We start from the raw sequence: 19,584 nt of genomic DNA on the forward strand, positions 1-19,584 counted from the left end.
TGTGTCTGCTGATAATGGATGTCCGTTTAAACTTCCATGATGACCCCTATGGTGTCTGCCTGGAGACTAGCATTTCATCATTGTCTGAAGAAGAAAATGTATAACAGAAATGAGGAAAGCATCTCGGGGTAATTAAGGTATCACAGATTCTCTTAAATGAAACCAGCTTGATTGGAGGGATGACACCTAGATGAAATTCTATCCTGAGAAGTAGGAGGAAGGATGTCATCATATACACATACATCCCTAGCTTCAGTAAAGTAACTGAGCGGATTCTTTCGGTATTTAAAGTGCTTTCTGACCTTTGACACTCTTGCACTCTTCCGGACATCACCTCTGCTGTCAGTAATTAAGGTTTAATCATAAACCTCATTCTTTTTCATCAGGTTCTTGTTTCAGAGCATTATTCTTAGTAATCACTTATTTCTTTTCAGCATCTGGAGAGTTTACACTGCTGTGATCAGGAGCAGAATGCAAGCTTGATGGTTCATTAAAATAAGAGCTCCCACTAAAGACTCTCAATGTTAGTCATTTTATCTGTTCACATCAAAGATTTAGGGTTTGTTTACACAGGGATTTTGATCTGGTTCAAGCTGAGTTAATCTGCATCATGTGTATGCTAGCATTTGAGAAGCAAGGTATCATAATGCATTAACTCAGCTCTTATTGCAAACTCTGGTGTTCCCTTGCAAAATGAACTAAGTATGCTAAGAATTGAATTTGCTTGGTTGTTTGTGTGCATGCAACAGTTGCATATCACTTTTGCATGCCTCCAATGGCATGTTCAAGTCAATAAAACTTTATTTTTGATTTGCTATATTACTGTTTGTTGTCCAGTAATAAAAAGTTTGAAATTCATCCATTTGAACTCAACACTGCGTTGAAGCCAGAACTCTCTTCCATAAAGATGAAACAATTAATGGATTTAAAAAAAATTACATAGGCAAGGCCCCATTTCTAACACCCGTAGTCTGTACCACACAGCTCACCGTGATCCCAAACACCCCTTTCTTTATAAATTCTGCAACCTGATGTGGGGAGCAAATGATAGGCACATGAAAGATTGCTGCAAGGAGCCAGCTGTAAGTGCATCTTTCCACACAAACTAAGGGCACCCCCCAAGGCATCTCCAAAAAGAGGGAGAGAGGAAGTGGCCTGCATAAGGGGTTGGTGTTACACAGCAGCAGAGGTATGGTAAGAAGTATGGCAGCGAGGGGTAGATTGGGAGAGAGACAGCAGGGGGTACAGCCCTGGAGTTGGGGCACCAGGATGCAGATGAGAAGAAAGGATCAAGGGAGAGGTAGTAGAGTAGGGTGACTAGACAGCAAGTGTGAAAAATCGGGACAGAGGGTGGGGGGTAATAGGAGCCTATATATGAAAAAGACCCAAAAATCGTGACTGTCCCTATAAAATCGGGACATCTGGTCACCCTATAGTAGAGTGAAGAGGTCTTGATAAGATGCAGAGAAGGCAGTTTTCATTTCTAGGTGACCCATTAAACTGTCAGCCTTCCTTTGGGAATTAAAATGTGAAGTATGAACTGCTGATATTTTGAGCAGCCAACTGCAGTGGTAGAAAAAAACAGGGAGGGAGTCTGTTGAATCTAAAAAAACATGTATATGCTTAGTGATAAATGGACAGCTTAATTACTTCTGTACTTAAAAAGTATAATTTAAATAAGTTTGAAATGCTTGTGCATGTAAAGTAAAAACATATGCATGAAAGTAATAATTATAATTTAGAGAATTACAGGCCGGCTGTGAAAGAGTTCAGCAGGCCAATCACCGGTTTTACTCATAAAGATCTAGTAATTTCTGGGTCTGGAAAATGAATTCAGAGCAATAATTTTAACTAATAATTATTCAGTATCTATGGTAATTTTAGTCTTCTCTGGGCATTAATTTCTCCAGCGTGTGACAGATTTTTCAGCTGTCTCTGAGGGGGAAAAGAGTAAGAGATGTCCCTGCCACAACAGCTCTGATGATGAAGCATTAACATTTGGCATCTGGCCAGGAGGAATTGCCAGCTTCTGTTTTTTCAGTTACTAAGCTGTAGTCAGTCCCTTTAGTGTGTGCAACTCTGATGTTAGCAAGACCAAGATTAGGCAACATTTTCCAAAACACCTCAAGCTCAAAGTGACTGATGAATTCAGATTCTGTCTTGCGTCAGTCTTTCTGTGAGAAATCAGACTTGCATAGGTGAGCAGCATAGCATTTTCTTACACTGGTGAAGCAACTTGTTGCTTTGTTGTATTATATCAGGCTAATCAGGATTTAGGGTACCATGTACCATGAGAGTTAACCTAGTGATGCCAGATGTTTATTAGTTTGTGACCTGTTTCTTTTTTCATGTTTGCCATTATATAATGTTCCAAAAGGCAGAGCCAGCTATGATTTTACAGAAGGAATTCATGTTTCCTATTTCTATAATATGGAGGGTGTGTGTTTTAATTGTGTGGCTTTCATATTAATAAAAATGAACAGTCAGTGGCCCGGGATGTTGCTAGATGCAAAGTGCTGCTCAAGTTTCCTTTCTATGCAAACTTAACCAAAGAACTTCAGTTTTGTCCTGTAGCATGCCTGCTAGTCTGAGCCTTTCTTAGGCACACTGCCAATGGTACCAAATTGTCACAAAAGCCACCACATAATTTGACCCAAAGACAAATATTCACTATGCACCATCAAACTCCTTTTCATTCATTGTATAAACTAGCATTTGACCCTAAGGACCAAATTGTGCTTTGACCTGATCACTGTGTAACACCACTGACTTCACTAAGTCTTTGCTGTAAGCAAGGATAGCGGTTACCCCCAACTCTCTGCCAGTGCCCTTGCTCCCTCTTCTCCTGCACCTTAGCCTGCAAATTAGCAGAACACCTACAAGTCTGTTCTAGCATCCAGAGACAGTTGTTAAACTTGGCCCATGCCTGAGCTGAATTCAGATTAGCAGTATAAAATAAGAAATGAGAGCTGGGAAGTCCATAGGGAGTGCACACCACCAACTCTGCAGCTGGTTGTAGAGTGCTGCATTGCTATGAGAAGACACCTCAGAAGCTCTTGCTTTCAAGTCAAAGTGTCAAAGAAATTCTGGAAAAGCAGTTGCAAGGAGTCTGACTGGCACATCTGTAGGGTCCAGTACTGGATCTACAGAGCTTGGGCTCTGTGCCATATTGCCTGTACTTAGAACCACACAAGTTCTATGGTTCTGCAGCCCTGCAATTCAGCCATTGCCAGAGAATCTCAGCAGTCATTTAAAAAAAATAAGTTTCCAGTCCTTATGGCTGCAAAAGCAACCTTGAAAATATAAAGAAAGCATAGTTTGGTACAGCAGTAGAGGTTGCCTGAGTTTGCAGACAGCCTGAAAATATGAACTTGAGAAGTATGGCTTCCACCATTCATCGCAGTCAAGGCCCTTGTGGATACTGGAGTTCCAAAGTACTCTCATAAAACAATCCCTATTTCATATTATATTTACGTATTTAATAAAAGTCTCCTTGGTTTCAGCAAATATTTTGATCCAATTGTTTCCCTCAGGATACAATGTTTCTTGATATTTTATATGAGAATGAATTTGCAATTAATCTTAAACCGATGACAAGGATAGTAACCAAATAATTTTGTTCCATTTCTCAGGCTTCTCTCTTAGTGTTACTCAGCATCTGAGACATAATTTGTCTTCCTTTCCTGAGTAACAGCTTTAGGCTGGTAAATTTGAGACAGTCAAACCTGTCAGTGCACAGGGGGGAAAATGCCTGATTTGGTCTGGAACCCTTAAGAAACAGTTCCTGCTTCCCCTTGCTTTGGAAGAGAAGTTAGTTACTTCATCCTCCTGTGGAGCAGCTTAAGTCTCCCCTGTGTGCCCACTCAGCTACTCTAGCCAGCGAGTAGAGGGACAGAACAGAGCTCCTACCTGTTCCTCTCTACTCCCTTTCCTACCCATTTGCTTGCAGGGTGGAGTATTGAGTGAGTAGCCCCTGTTATTCCTCACGGCTAGTCACAGTCTGAAAAAAGCCAAGCAGGGTAGCAGGGGGAGGGGGGGGGAAGCATTTATTCCCTTTACTTTCCTGTGTGGTTCAGAAAAGGCTGTGACAGCTTAATCTAAAGTCTGCAGTCCATGCTGGTGCTGTCATTGCCGCCAGGAGCTTACAGTTAAAGTGGAGAGTGTTTACAAAATGCAGTGGGAGACCTAGAGGACAATGCTAGCTCAGATAGGTTTTTACAGGCAAATTATAGAAGCTTGTTATTGCCTGCAGTTTAGGGTGTAATGACCTTTAGCTACTGAGTTAAAGGACTCATGCTGCCCTTCCACATGCTAATATTAGAGACATTACCCAGTCAACGTAGTTCCGTTTCATGATGGAGCATTCCATTGTTTCAATAATATATTTATTATGCTCCCAGAGCCTTTTGTTTTTGTATTTTCTACTATTTATACTATAACTTTGTTGCTTTATTTATTTTTCCAGTCCTAATAAGAGGAAGAAAAGGATGTAAACATGTATATTGCTGATTTACATCTTCAAAGTACTGTACCAATATTTATGAATTAATCTTCTCAGCTGCCCTCTTAGGAGGTGTCAGTAAGTATTATCCTCATTTTACAGATGGGGAAAAATATACACAGATTAAGTGCTTTGTTCAGGGTTACACAGCAGATCAGTGGCATAGCCGGGACTGGCATTCGAATATTCCCTTTTCTCAGTCCACTAGATTACACTGCCTCTCAAACTGAGGTCAAGGTAGTAATGTTAATACTGAAAATGGTTCGTCTTCTGAGGATGAACCAGATAGGAATGAAGATGATTCTTACATGATTTGTATTTGCAGGTGCAATACTTACGTATCCATCAGCATCTTCTAGCAGTGGTTACCTTCTCTGAATATGGCCAAAGAGATTAAAACTAATTCTCTTTCAGTTTCATCTTCAGCAAGGGGTAACTGTTGCCAGCGCAGTAAAAACTGGGAAAACAAATGTGTTTTGCAAAAGCTTGCAGCGTGTTCCAGTATTTGTCCATTGTTTCCACTTCCAATGCCGTTTGAGTGATTGTTCTAACATAGCAGCTACTACTGTATGTACTGGAGTCTTGTTCACTTTTGTAGTCTGTTCAGTGTCACTGACTGGAATTCCAGTGGTTTCTTGATCAGAATTAAGATCAAATGGAATTCACAGCACTGAATCTTGTGTCTAATGCTCAGGCTCATAAATGAGACTCCTGTGAATCAGAGAGAGAATCGGCTCCTTAAGAACAGGAAAGAAAGCGGGGGAAGGAAAGTTTTCTAAATGATAAAGCTCTTATCTCCTCTCCCCTGCCCCCCATTATTTTTCTGTTTTTCTTAACAACACAAGCTTCCTTCAGCCTGATAGCATTTAATGAGCTCGGTGCCTGTCATGACAAAGCACAGTTTTTATAGATATTTGGGATTGATCTTGTTGGCAGTTTCTCACCATAGACAAGTGGCTTATGTGGAGAGGAAGGGGTTTTATTGTGACAGTTTTCCCCCACACAGTTTCAGTTTTCTGTTTATAGCAGTTTTGTAACAGCAGAGCAGGTGTCACTGGGGTACACAGAGACAGAAATCGAGTGAGAAGCACCCACAAGGCTCCTTCATACTGTCAAGGAGATTGGGGTGTTGACTGTGTCCGCCCTCCACGCCCTGGAACAGAGTTTGTGGTTTATTTTCTGAACCCCAAGGGAGGGGGTTTCAGCCTTATTTTAAATAACGTTTTTTTTGGAAGGAAAAAAATGCACTGCTTAGCTGAGGTCTTGTTGTGCCAAGTTCCAGACCTGTGCACATTTGTCAAAGCTGATTCCCCACTCTGACACTGAGTGCAGAAGGTGGGGGCCCACAAAGACTCTAAAAGTTAATACTTGCCACTCCAGGCTTGTATTAAACTCCCAACATTACAGCTTTTCTCTGACCTTGGAGTGGTAGATGCTGCCACCATCCAAGTGCAGAACCCCTTTGAGAGACCAGGAAAACGCACTTGGGAATTCCTTCCTGTGGGGTACCCTCAAGCCCTTTCACCCCTTCCCCGCTTCCAGGGAAGAGCTGAGAAAGAAAGGGGGAAGAAAAAAGGGAAATCAGCTGTTGCACCAGCTAATTAAACATGTGCACAAACTTCTTAAGACACACAAATCCAATTCTGTTCTTAAAAAAGGTAAATTTTATTAATAAAAAAGAAGAAGAAAATACATCTGGGAACGCAGGCTTTTGCTAGATTTAAAAAAAAAAAAAACTACAAGGATTAAGCATCAAGAATAGCTCTCTTGAGTCCAGCTTAATGGTAACAAGCAAAACAAAAGCACCTGGGGTTAGCACAGGGGAATTCTCGAGCTATAAAGAAATAAAAGGGATAAACCTAATTGCATCTTCCTAGACATTTCCTGATCTACTTACATATCTAGGGTTTTAGATAAGTAGTTTCTAGGTATGATACTAACGATTTTTCATACCTGGCCCAAGCTTCTCACAGCATAACTGCTCCCTGTCTGCCTCTCCACCAGAACAACAGACAGACAGACAAATGGGGAGTCTTGTTTCAATTTTAAAAAGTTCTAGCCTTCCCATTGGCACTTTTGGCCAGGTGCCCACTCCTTTTGCCTATACATTGCAGTGATACTTTTTAACCCTTTACAGGTAGAGCAATTAGAGAAGAGTTACTAAGAGGGATTTTATAGCTACTGCCTAGCTGGGTGTCCATAAAAGGGAGCTATTTCCGTGCCCCCCCCTTTCATTTATTGCAATGTTTCTGTGGTTTTAGAAACCCATGGAAAGACTGATTATTGCTAACACCATCACAGTCATTGTAGATCTCTCAGGAAGGACTGCTTATGAGGCTTGTTCCCTGGACCCATGTTCCTTTAGAACATTGATTCTCACCCTGTTGGCTGGATGGTCATTCAGAAGGCTCTTATTGGGTCACAAGACTACACCCCACACACCCTCCTAATCAGTGCTTCATATGGTCCATGGGGAGGAAAGGAGAGAACAAGGAGAGAGGGATCTTTCCATCCCCTCATGGAGTATCCAGAGGGGACGGTTAAGTTCTCCCTGTGTATGTACACTGACTGGTAGTTGGGGAAGTGGGTGGGGTGCCATGCCTTCCAGGAAACATTGGAGTTCAGTGGGAACTGGCACAAAGGATTTTGAAGTGGGAGTTGTGGGTGAAAAACAGGCAGCATTTGGGACGATGGAGGGAAAGTTTAGGGCCCTGGAGTCCCTATGAGGAAATCGTTGTTTTAAGTGCATTTAAAATGTGAAAGTGCCTTTTGCTTGTAGCAAGGAACCCTGTCTGTCCAAGTACTAAGAGTGCCATGTTGCCGCGCTGATCTCTGCAATTTGAGCACTACAGGGAGGGACAGAGCTGTACAAAGGAGGGGAGAAGTAGAAGATGAAGAGAGTGGCCCTGGTTTTCTATTATACCTTGAGTCTAGAAATTCTTTTGCAGGGTCAGGCCACTGGGTATGAATTGTATATTAGACTCCTAAAACTAAGCAAGTGCTGAGTTTTCCAGCTGTTGCAGTGATAGGAAAAATACTAATGACTGAATTGTGGATGTTCTGGATGAAATTTTATTGTTCAGACAGCAGGTTAGCTCTTCTGATAAGAAAAAGGATGATTCATGGTACCCTTGTATTTTTGCTGCTGACCTGGTGGGAAGTTCAGCTTGCTGGGGAATCCATGGGAAACAGTCTCCTTTTTGCAGATGCAAGACCTCTGCTGGCCATTTTTTTTTGGGGGGGGGGGGGGAGGGGGGAGGGGGTGTTGTGAGGTCTGGTGGGTACTTTGCAGCATCCTTACACTGCAACTCCTTATTCTGCAACATCAAAACTGACCGTTCTTGTAGGACTATATGCCTGGGTGTCAAATTCCAGATTCAGGGAAGCGTGTATCCCAGGCTGCAGCCTCCCTTGGCCCCAAGCAAAGACCAGTTTCTCCCTGAAAACTCAGAAAAAGTGGTTGGAGGAAAAATGTCTCCTCGTTCTTTAAGGCTCAATGGGATAACATAATTTTCCTTCTTTATTTTAAGATAATACATCTTATTTTATTTTTATACTTCCTAGTCCTGGATTGTATTGAGGACCCTGTGTTGCCATTTTAACAGCAAGTGCTTATAAATCAAACTGACATTTATGTGCTGAGAAATAACAATCAAGTCTTCTTTAATGAAGCAGAAAAGTGTGTTTGAAAAGCAATCTGTTAAGATGGAGGGAGGGGAAACATCCATCAAAGGCAGTTCACAACTCAGAGAATGAAAGAAAAGTACAAAGGAAATAATAACAGAAACTCAGGAGGTCAGTGTAAAGTTGTAAGACAAAAGTCACTCTTGGCAGGGAAATGCTAGGATATATAATAAGTAAGTTTCATATGGATTGAATGGCTATTCTTAGCTCTCCTACTCTTTTCCATGTGTAACACATCACTAGTTTGTGTTTCTGCATGGAAGCTAAAAATAGAGTCTAGCAGCCCCAGGATTTTTCACAGTCTGCGCGACTTCTAAATAGAGAGGTTATATTGTGAATGTATCCCCTCCTAATCACAGCATCCATGTGGCAACTATAGCAGTTGGCTATGTGAGAAAGTAATATTAACTATATATATTATCTTCTGTTATATATTTGTAACTGCCTTTAACAAAATCTAGCAGCTGGAAACAGAGCCAAGAGCATGGGACCACCCAGCTGTCTGTGGATTGTGATTCACAGCTTGTGAATTGCTGGTGTAACATCTTGGACCAAAAGTTGATTTGTATCTAGGACAAATGACAAACCTGACAATGTAGGAAGAGCCTAAGTCTGACCTCACTCCCTTTTTTTTTTTTTTTTTTTTTGAAAGCTGTTTTCTAAGTCGTCTTTTGTTTTCTTGTAATAGTGAAACTTGTAACAGCTCCTGAATGTTGTGGATTAAAGCTAGAGTATGGCTTAGAGAAGGTTCTTGTTTCAGTAAGAAAGTCTAAAGCCTGTACTGCATGTGTGCACGGAGAAGTAAATTGTAGTTCTACCTGAAAATCTCTCTGGTTAGGCAACTTCTGCAGCAGTTCTGGGTGAGCTCTCATACTGCAAGCACATGGTGCTGCAAAGAAAATTCAAACTCTAGGTGGGTCTTCCAGCTGTTCCCAAAGAAGCAGGATGTTTCCACACAATACATCATTTTTGCCTTCGGTTGCTGTTCTAAGCAGGACCATAAGTTCTCTGCCTTCATGCATGTCTCATTATGCCCTTATTCTGTCTAATAGATGAAGTAACTATGAACCGTTTGACTTCTCAAAGTCTCTCTGTTACTGTAGTGCTTCATTTTCATTGGTGTCTTTTCCCAGGATTCTCAGGATAATGATGATACAGTTGCTTCCTCAAATGTTTTATCTGCTGGGAGTGGAATTAAGCATTCTCTGGAGACTGCTGTCCCTTTGTGCATTTTTAGCCTGTTAAGAATAAAGAACTACTGCAATGTGGTGGGGGTGTAGGCCACTGGACGCTACTTTCAAATTCTCCGACTCTGGGTGCATGATGTTAGGGTGGCCAGACAGCAAGTGTGAAAAATCAGGACAGAGGGTGGGGGGTAATAGGAGCCTATATAAGAAAAACATCCAAAAATCGGGACTGTCCCTGTAACATCAGGACATCTGGTCACCCTACATGGTGTGCATGTGAAATCCTCTGTGGAATCCACTAGGAACCATCACTCGAAGAAGAAGAATGAGTTTGAAGTACTAGAAAGCAGTTAGTACAGCTCTACCCCGATATAACGCGACCTGATATAACACAAATTTGGATATAATGCGATAAAGCAGCACTCCGGGGGGGCAGGGCTGCGCACTGCAGTGGATCAAAGCAAGTTCGATTATAACGCGGTTTCACCTATAACATGGTAAGATTTTTTGGCTCCTGAGGACAGCATTATATCAGGGTAGAGGTGTAGTTTTAAAGTGAATTTTTTTCTTAATAAACCTCTAGTGCTAATGAGAGCTGAACGCATAAATTCCCCTGCATCAAGATGAAAATATTCCCATTAATAGTATAATTCCTGTCCTGACATTCATCACACACAGCTTTTAGGGAGGTTGCAAATTGTCTTATGAACTCCAGGAATAGTACAGATTTTAGTCTGTAGCTTTGCTACAGTGTAGTATTAGCTAGAAAGCTCCCAGGTACATTTCTCACTTTAATTCTGTGAGCCACGGAAGAAGCCTTTAAATGGCAGATAAGGCTATATACAAACTGTACTGTGACTGTGATTCAAGCATCAAGCTGAGGTCAAAAACAAATCATGCTAAACCAACTTAATATTCGTCATTGATAGGATTACTGACCTAGTGGGTGTGGGGAATCAGTATACATAATATACCTTGATTTTGGTAAGGTTTGACACAGTTCTACAGGACTTTCTCATAAGCAAACTAGGGAAATGTGCTCTAGATGAAATTTCTATAAGGTGGGTACACAACTCATTTAAAGACCATACTCAGAATGTAGTTATCAATGGTTTGCTGTCCAATAGGGAGGACGACTCTAGAAGGGTCCCATAGGGGTCAGTGCTAGGTCCAGTACTATTCAATATTTTCTTTAATGACTTGCATAATGGAGTAGAAAGTATGCTTATGACATTTTGCAAATGACACCAAGCTGTGAGAGGTTGCAAGCACTTTGGAGGACAAATTTTAAAATTCAAAATGACCTTGGCAAATTGAAGAATTGTTCTGAATTCAGCAAAATAAAATTCAATACAAACAAGTTTCAAGTACTTCACTTAGGAAAGAAAAATTAAATGCACAACTACAAAATGGAGATAACTGGCTAGGTGGCAGTACTGCTGAAAAGGATCTGAGGGTTATAGTGGACCACAGGCTGTGAATATGAGTCATCTATGTGATGCAGCTGTAAAAAAAGGCTAATATGATTTTAGAGTGTATTTAACAGGAGTGTTCTATGTAAGACACAAGAGGTAATTGTCCTGCTCTTCTCGGCCCAGGTGAGGCCCCAGCTGGACACACCACAATTTAGGAAGCATATAGACAAATTGGAAAGAGTCCAGAAGAGAGCAACACAAATGATAAAAGGTTTAGCTAACCTGATCTCTGAGGAAATGCTGAAAAAACTGGGCATGTTTAGTCTTGCAAAAGAAGATTAAGGGATGACCTGATAAGTCTTCCAATATGTTAAGGGCTGTTATACAGAGGACTATGATCAATTATTTTTCATGTTCACTGAAGGCAGGACAAGAAGTAATGGTCCTAATCTGCAGCAAGGGAGATTTAAGTTAGATATTAAAAAAAAACCTTTCTAACTCTAAGGCTCTGAAACAGGTTTCCAAGTGAGGTTGTGGAATCCCCGTCATCAGAGGTATCTGTGAACAGATTAGACAAAAATCTGTCAGGGCTGGTCTTGGTTTATGTGGCCCTGCAACAGTGCTGTGGGCTGGACTTGATGACTTCTCATGGTCCCTTCCAGCCCTACATTTCTATGATTACTTTTGTGTTTCACCAGGCCTGGGGCCAGCTTAGTTGTTGGCAAAATTTAGAGCAGCTCCCTGGGCCTTCTAAGAAGAATTAGGGCAACTGGGGATGGATGGAGCATAGATGCTCCAGCTGTGCATCCTACTGCCTAGAGCAGAAGGAGGGAGGCTATGCCAGCTGTCCATCACCTAAGGATTCTCAGCTGGTGGAGAACCAACCTTATGGCTCTCTTGTTGCCAGAACAGCACCAAGAGCCAGTTCCCTTGCTTGCACCTTCTGCTACTCTGCTTCTTGGGGATTCCACACACAGCCTGCAGCTTCCATCTCTGCCCTTCAGTTGCTTCTACTCTATGCTTTCTATAACCTGCCCTTCCTTCACACCTTTACTCTCCACTATCCTTCCCATCTCCTTGCTTCCTTCCCCCTCCACACCCATTTCCTGTGCTATCTGCAGCCTTTCTGCCCACAAACGTCCCCGCTCCCTCTTCCACAACCCTAAAAACCCCTTTATGCACCTGATAAATTACTGTATCTATTTAGTATTACTGTAAAAGCCATTTGTTCTAGATGTGTCTGAAATTTATTTGCACCAAAATTGCTTCCCAGGTGAGGAAAAAGGACAGACTTCATTTCCACAGTGCAAGAATTGTGAATTCTTCAGCCACTCAGCACCTACAAGTATCTTCTTCCTTCTGTGTTTAATAAGGATTTGATGCACAGTAGCAATAAAAGTCATTTTACATAAATGCTGGAATTAAACAGCTACAGTTGTAAAAGAAGAAAATTAAAATCACATCCTGGATAGTTCAAAGAATCAACTTTAGTTAACTGGCTTAAAAAATGAATTGAAACATCACTACCTTGATTTGCTCATTATCTTTTTAATAAAAGTTTGAACAAAAATGCTTGAAAGTCAGTTTAAATGAACAATGGCAAAGCTAGTGAGCACAAATGGGTTATTTAGAGAACCAGGTACATGGATGGAGCATAAAGAGAAAACTAGATAAATAAATAAATCCACTTAGGGCAAACAAGCTTTGAATTAAGTCCTTGAGAAGATGCCAGCATGTCCATTTTGATGCTCAAAGGATAGTAATACATTGCTATTATGTGTAATGCCTTTCATTCAGAAGAACAGGACACCGAGGATCATTACAAACTGTGCATGTAAATTAATATACTATATATAGCTTTACCCATCATTGACATGCAGCCAGAGGTAACCCAATAAGTGATTTCAGTTTGGTGGCCAAAACTGCAAATCTGGAAACAAATTCTGTTTGTTTCAAGCCTAAACTGATTTTTTTGAAGGAGGGGGAAGTGTTTCTTGCTGAAACAAAAAAATATTGGTGAGGTCCAATGAAACATTTCAGAAATGTCAGTTTGAAACAATGTTGAAATTGTTCATTTTGACATTGGGGGATAGCTCAGTGGTTTGAGCATTGGCTTGCTAAACTCAGGGTTGTGAGTTCAATCCTTGAGGGGACCATTTAGGGATCCAGGGTAAAAATCTGTCTGGGGATTGGTCCTGCTTTGAGCAGGGGGTTGGACAAAATGACCTCCTGAGGCTCCTTCCAATCCTGATATTCTATTATTTCCAATATTTTTGTTTTCATTTTTTTTTTGTTAACAGTATTCACATTTGACCCAAATTCACAAATAGGTTTGGTTCTCCAAGAAATGCATTTTTCAGCAAAATTACTATTTGCTGAAATGTTTTTGTTTAGCTCTTAGAACAGGTTCCCTATGTACATTTGAACAGCACCTGAATCCACAGGGGCAAGATTTGCTGTCAGCCTCAACAAAGCAAACAGCAGGGATTAGTTTGCCAACCGAGGCTGCAGGACTTGTCATTTTATTGAGTTCTGACTAATGAATGCCACTTAGAACATCTAAATGCACTTCCTACATCAGCAGTGACAAAGCTTTTGGACCTTTTTAGTTAGCATTTCTTCTCTCTCCCCCATAACTAGCTGTTTGTGCCCAGTTCTGGAGTACAGATTGCATAATTGGAACAATTTACCTCAGTATGGTGCAAACTGCAGTAGTGAAATAGTAAGGCAGCCAAATGACTCCAGTGGCTTATTGGTGAGCATCTCATAGATAAACATATTGCATGCAGGAGTTAGATTCTCAGTATGGGAGTTCCCCAAGATGAACTTATAACAAATCTCAGACTACTGTGATCAGTGGAAAAATTGCCTGAGTAGGAAAACATGGGATTCGGATAGGACAGCTGTGCAAAGAAAAGTACTATAGTCCAATATGCCATTTCAGCCTGAGTTAGGGCTGGTCTACACTACTGTGGTAAATCGATCTAACTTGCGCAACTTCAGTTACATTAATCACGTAACTGAAGTCGATGTAGTTAGATCTACTTACCACAGTGGCTACATCTCCCTTCGACTTCCCTTACGCTCGATTGCAGCAGTGTCGACCTATTGGTAAGTGTAGACATGCCTTTAGTTACTTAACTCCTGTTAAATAAATAAATTCCTATGTTGTTCATTGGCAATTTGGAGCCGTGAAAATTGTGCAAGTGTTTAGTGTTCCCTTCTTCTTGATGCTTCACTTTGAGCATTTTGCCTTAAACGTTATCTGGTTATTTAGATAGCACTCTAAGTCTGTGTAAGCAGGTCATTCGTCTGATTTTAAACTGGATAGTCATCTTTTTGGGTAGTTTGTCCCCTAACCAGTACTGAGACAAAAACAGACATGTAACTTTGAAAAGTGTGCCCCTCTGCCCCTCAGTGTGTGAGATCATGTGGGCAGACCAGCACACTCTTCAAAATGGTGAGCTCTATGTGGCATGACCTCATACTCATCCTACGTACGAGGTCACAGCAGTGGGGGTTAGCTCGTGCCATTCCTGGAAGTACCAGAATGTCCGGTATTCTGGGAATGCATGAATGGCCATACTAAGTCTGTGGTACTTTAAAAAACATTCTGAAACCCTGTGGAATACTCCTACTGGAAAAGTCATAGATGGTAAAGCACTTATTTACAGGACTAGAGCCATTTGCTCATCATGAAGCAACCACCAAACCCATTCATTTATGGAATTGCTTTCTTTCTAAGGAAATAGCAATTGGAACTGCATTGTGATATAGAACTTTCTGATCTAGCTGAAAAATGAATGTTCTGACAGTGCACAAAGCGATTGCAAATACCTGAACAATGGCCTGTGCCCTTTCACAGCTGCTTATAAAGTCTGCTCTGGCTTTTTCCAGGTTGGGAAATTACCTTATGAGATGGATTTGTGATGTTTGATAATGAGAAATTTTGGTAAGTTACTGGCTTTTTTAAGAGCCTCTGTTGCAAGCCAGTGATAGCATTTGAGAACTTGGATAATCAGCAGTGAGAAAAAGAATCAAGCTAAAAACTGCTGCTTTTCACTATCTTTTATAGTTATATGACTTTAGTCCTTGTAAAAACACCCAACAGATGAGAGCTAGGTTCTTGCAATTAGGTGCAGCTCATAGTGGGAAATATGGAGCCACTTGCCCTAGTGGAGTAATGAGAGATAAGCTGCCTCAGGAAGGCAGTTACTTACCCCATTTTGTGGAGTGCAACTTACGTATCCCCACCACGTGTGGCAGGTGAAGTCTGCTGGCCTGTGCTTGAGGGATGGAGCCATGACACACACACTCTATTCCCTTAGGGTACCATGTGGAACAATCCCAATTTGCCCTAAAGATGCAGACGCTGTAATACTGTCTGGCCCTGATCACCCAAGCACTTTTGCAAAGGAGGTTGCTCATGCTCTTTCCCTTTCCTCCCCATGCACCCTGGTGTAAGGGCCATACTGAATCAGGTTCATAGTGATGTATGAAACTCTGGATCTGTTTGTATGGGGAGAAAAGGGTGATGTTGTCTGCAACCTGTACATAGTCCTGAGGCTACCCCACCCATGAGACATGTCAGTGGATGGGACTCTGGGGCAAGTCAGTCCATGCTGTTCCTAAGTTATCTAGAATGTTTTCAGTTGAGTGGGTAAATCATTTTTCTTTCTTCTTTGGAGGACTTTTTGCTACCGTTGCAGCACTCTCTGCTCCTTTGGTCCATAGAATTAGAGACCAGTGTGAAAAATCAAACTTGAGTCCCGTTCCTGGCAGTTCAGTACAGAAATGCTATATCTTTATCCGGGCAAATTAGAAGTGGTTTCATACTTTCCCTGGCCTCTACCCACTCTTTATCAAGCTCTAAGGCTCAGCTGAACCCCGTGTCGTCTTCGTTTTAGCAAAAAGGATTGATGCACCTATTAATCAGCTTAGTAAACTGTCTCAGTGTAGCCCACAGTTGTAATACCATTTGTCTTCCTGGTGGTAAAGTCCTGAGTTTTCAGATTGCTAGACGAGTAGTTAAGCCTAAAGAAATAGCAGATGGGCTAAGACGTAGCAACATCACACAGAGAGCCACTAGTCAATAGTGTGGTATAGGCCCTGTCACCAATCTCCTACTTTTGTCTCTTACAGGTCGGGTTTCCTTTTTCACCTCTGGGTCGGAGAACCTTCATCGAGTGGAAAAGGTTCGCTGGGGCACTCGTTATGCCATTACCATCTCCTTCACTTGCAATCCCGACCACGGCATTGAGGATCCAGTCTTAACGTAATCTGTCCTGGGAGAGAATGTGAGGTCGAATGGAATGATAGGAGAAACCCTGTGAGGGAAGAAAATGGAGATAATTTCCTGTGTAAATTCCCAATCAATTAAAATTTCCCTACCCTGTATTTAATATAATGTAACATCATTTTCACACATCTTCCTCCATAAGTGTTGCAAACAGTGCCTTAAGGACCATATTTAATTCAACATTCTGTTAAAAAAAGGGTGTGTTTTTTTTATTCATCCAATTGAGAAAACAAGTCCTTTTTTATTTTAGGTTACTTCACTTTGGGGAATGCAGAGAAAATGTATTGAACCAAGTTCTACTGGGCCCTGTGCCATTGTTAGCTGCTGTAACAGACCAGAATTTGGCCCTTTAAATCTTGTCATCTTCATCTGGTCCCAACACCTAAGATAGAACAAGAAGGACATTATCCTCACGTTGGCCAGCCTTTGTTCTTCTTGCAACGGATTCTCTTAGTCATGGGCATTATTTGCAAACACACGTGGTTTTGTCTACTGGAACTTACTTGAACTGTTCTTTAAATTACTACAGATATTTAAAGCTAAACACAGGGGGCGGGGAAGGGGGAAGACATAGTCTTACCTCACCTAATGCAGGTGAGGAGTGTTTAGTATCAAATAAAATTAGGAAACTAAATTGTCTGTTTGGTGAGTCAATAGCCTAGGGCTTCAAAAGAGTAATCTTAGTAGGGCAACAGGGATGGCTAAAGTGCTAACAGGATGTGTCGTATTGGTCTTGGCTCTGATCAGGAAGAAGCATTTGCTGTACTTGGCCTTGGGGTTGTTCTTTTTTTTTCAGCTGCAGCTCCCTAGTGAACATGAAGGTAGTTGCACTCAGCTGTTCGTGTGAATTGTTTTGTTTGAGCATTTTAAATGTTTAATTCTTTAAATATAATTAAAGGAAAATTCAAAATGAAAAATAGTTTCAAATTTAAAAAAATCTAAGCATTTTGGAAGTCTAAACAAAACATTTTGATTTTTTTCTTCAGATTTTTTTTTTAGGCTATTCCACCCAAGACAATTCTGTGACATTAATAAATTCACAAAATGTTTTGAGACCCCAAAGCTGCATTTTTCACTGAAAATGTTTGTCTAAAAGTTTTGTTCGGCTCTATTTTTATTGGCTTTAATTGGCAATAAAGCACTTCAGGCATTTGATATTTGGTTGAAGGGCGCTCTGATTTTGTTGTCATGCTTCACAACACTCAACTGCAGTCGTGGAATAGCTCCTAACTTTCTGGCTCAAATAATGAATCAAGTTGTTCAGAAATTTCTGAACAATTTGCTTTCGCCTAATGTGAAGATTTGCCCTTAACCATGGATGCTCATCTATGGTATGTTTACTGGAATTATGTATTTCAAGGACATCAGAAAACCATGGGTTGTGCCATAAATATAGAACTAGTAGCAAAACAAATGACCAATCTTGTCACTTACTTTGCTTTATTGTGGTAATTAAGGGATTTGCTGATTAGCATTTTGATAATTTTAATTGTAGGAGAAACAAGAAGTTTCCTTAGATACTGAGTTCCGGCGCAAGTGTTCTATTGACAGTATAGTGTGAATTTGCTTCACTTTTGTAAAAGTCTGTTGTAATTTGCTTACAGGAAACTGCTTTGTGACTGCCTGCATTTCACATGCTTTTGTCTCCTCTTTTCTTTTTTAATCCACTTATGACATTAGAAATATTTAAATATTGGAGGATTCAGCTGCAGCTCAGTAATAAAAGGTGGCTCTTCTCATTGGTTCCATTAGTAGAGTTATCAGCTGACATGCCTGCAAGGCAAGTCTGCAATGAGTTTTTTCATTTATCAGCACACCCAGACAGACTCTTTCCACGTGAAAGAGCAAAACTTGTCATAGTAGGTGGATCTAAAGAAATAAAAATATTAATGTTAGTTGGATAGCATGTCTAAAGGCCTGATTGAAAACCAGTTGATGTCCATGGAAAGGCTCCTAATGACTTCAGGGACCTTTAGATCAGGCTTTAATTGTATACATATGCAAGAACACGCTGAACAGCAGCAGCTTCCTTGGGTTAGTTTTGTTATTAAAGCTATCCTGTCATTTAAACTCAATTCTTCAGGTTTTTTAGTGAGTTACAAAAGAATCTTCACTGCAATTTGCCACTTTAAAGTGTTTATTGGTTATTTCTGTGTCTCACAAAGGCTGAATTGTCTTGAAAATAGCACATCTTTCAGAACCATCTTCTAAAAAGCATTTGTTTTAATGCACCAGGGATTAACATAAATTTGTTATACAGTTGTGGGGGAGGAATCTTAAGCAGTTCGCCTTTCAGGTTTTTCATACTTCAAAGGCTGCCTACAGGACCCTTTGCATCTTCTTCATACTGTGAATTGTGATTGACATTAAAACATATCTAAGAAACAAGTTGTGTATGTATTTACATTTATAGTGAGATTTCAACATTAACATTGATGTTCTCAGCAAGATGATCATCAAGTCTGTCAAATACTAGTCTACTTACGTGCTGTAGTTTGAAAGAGAATCAATATATTTTAAAAAGAAGAAAGAGGCATAGTAACTCAAACCTCTCTTTCAGAGTCCCAGTACCAATCAAGATTTTTATACTGAAGCTCGTGCATTTTGTTAACTAAAAATAATATTCATAGAGAAGAAATTAGAACTGGAAATGCAGTCTAAGCTAGAAGATTCTGATTACTGCCTCTAGCTACAAAAAATAAAAGAATAATCAGAGAAAGGTTTCAGTTTATAGACTCATAGACTGTAAGGCCAGGAGGGACCATCATGATCATCTAGTCTGACCTCCTGCATGACAGGCCACAGAACCTCACCTCTCACCCCACTTCTGTAATAGATCCCTAACTTCTGGCTGAGTTACTGACATCCTCAAATCACGAGTTAAAGATTCCAAAATTTGCTGCTGTTCAAACTAGCAAGCAACTTGTGCCCTGTACTCCAGAGGAAGGCCAAAAAACTCCAGGGTCTCTGCCAATCTGACCTGGGGAAAAATTCTTTCCTGACCCCAAATAAGGCGATCAGTTAGACCCTGAGCACCTCAGAGAGACCTACCAGCCAAACATCAGGGAAAGAATTCATTGTTGTGACACAGAGCCCTGCCCGATCTAGTGTTCCATCTCCAGTCGGTGATATTTGCTACTAGGAGTCGCAGAACTAACTACATGTGGAGCTCAGATTTCTCAGGCAGTAGTGGCATTAGTACTTAAACATACTGTCAAGGAAACTAACATAGTGTAGCTTACTGTGTCTCCACTCCTTCTTTGTTTATAGTTTTCATTATCTTAGTTTTTTTCCCCCAATAACTTTGCCTTTTTCCAGGAGATAAAAATGACTTTTTCATTGGAACTGAAGTTATGGTGCCATATTTGCAGTCACCCACAAACACAGTTATTCTTAAATACCTAATTATGTGATCTTTTTAAAAGTGTGGGTGGGAAGACTTCTCTCAGCATTCCCATTCTTCCTTTCCTCTCGCAGACTCTGGGAATAGCAGTGGAA

General features: G+C 40.7%; 1 protein-coding gene across 4 annotated transcripts in view; it reads left to right on the top strand.

Annotated features, from left to right (window-relative positions):
* OGFOD3 (2-oxoglutarate and iron dependent oxygenase domain containing 3) overlaps positions 1-18,471 on the top strand; it is a 94,263-nt gene extending 75,792 nt beyond the window's left edge. For 3 of the 4 annotated variants that reach the window (XM_032792772.2, XM_032792766.2, XM_032792771.2), the window contains one exon: positions 15,930-18,471. In XM_032792772.2, coding sequence (XP_032648663.1) covers positions 15,930-16,066 — 137 coding nt within the window. In that variant the 3' untranslated portion in view covers positions 16,067-18,471. Of the gene's footprint in view, positions 1-434; positions 761-15,929 lie in introns of those variants that run through there. The other variant, XM_032792769.2, reaches the window with a different exon arrangement.
* The last annotated feature ends 1,113 nt before the right edge of the window (positions 18,472-19,584 follow it).

This window comes from Chelonoidis abingdonii, chromosome 13 (assembly GCF_003597395.2).
Source record: "Chelonoidis abingdonii isolate Lonesome George chromosome 13, CheloAbing_2.0, whole genome shotgun sequence".
NCBI classification, from domain to species: Eukaryota; Metazoa; Chordata; order Testudines; family Testudinidae; genus Chelonoidis; species Chelonoidis abingdonii.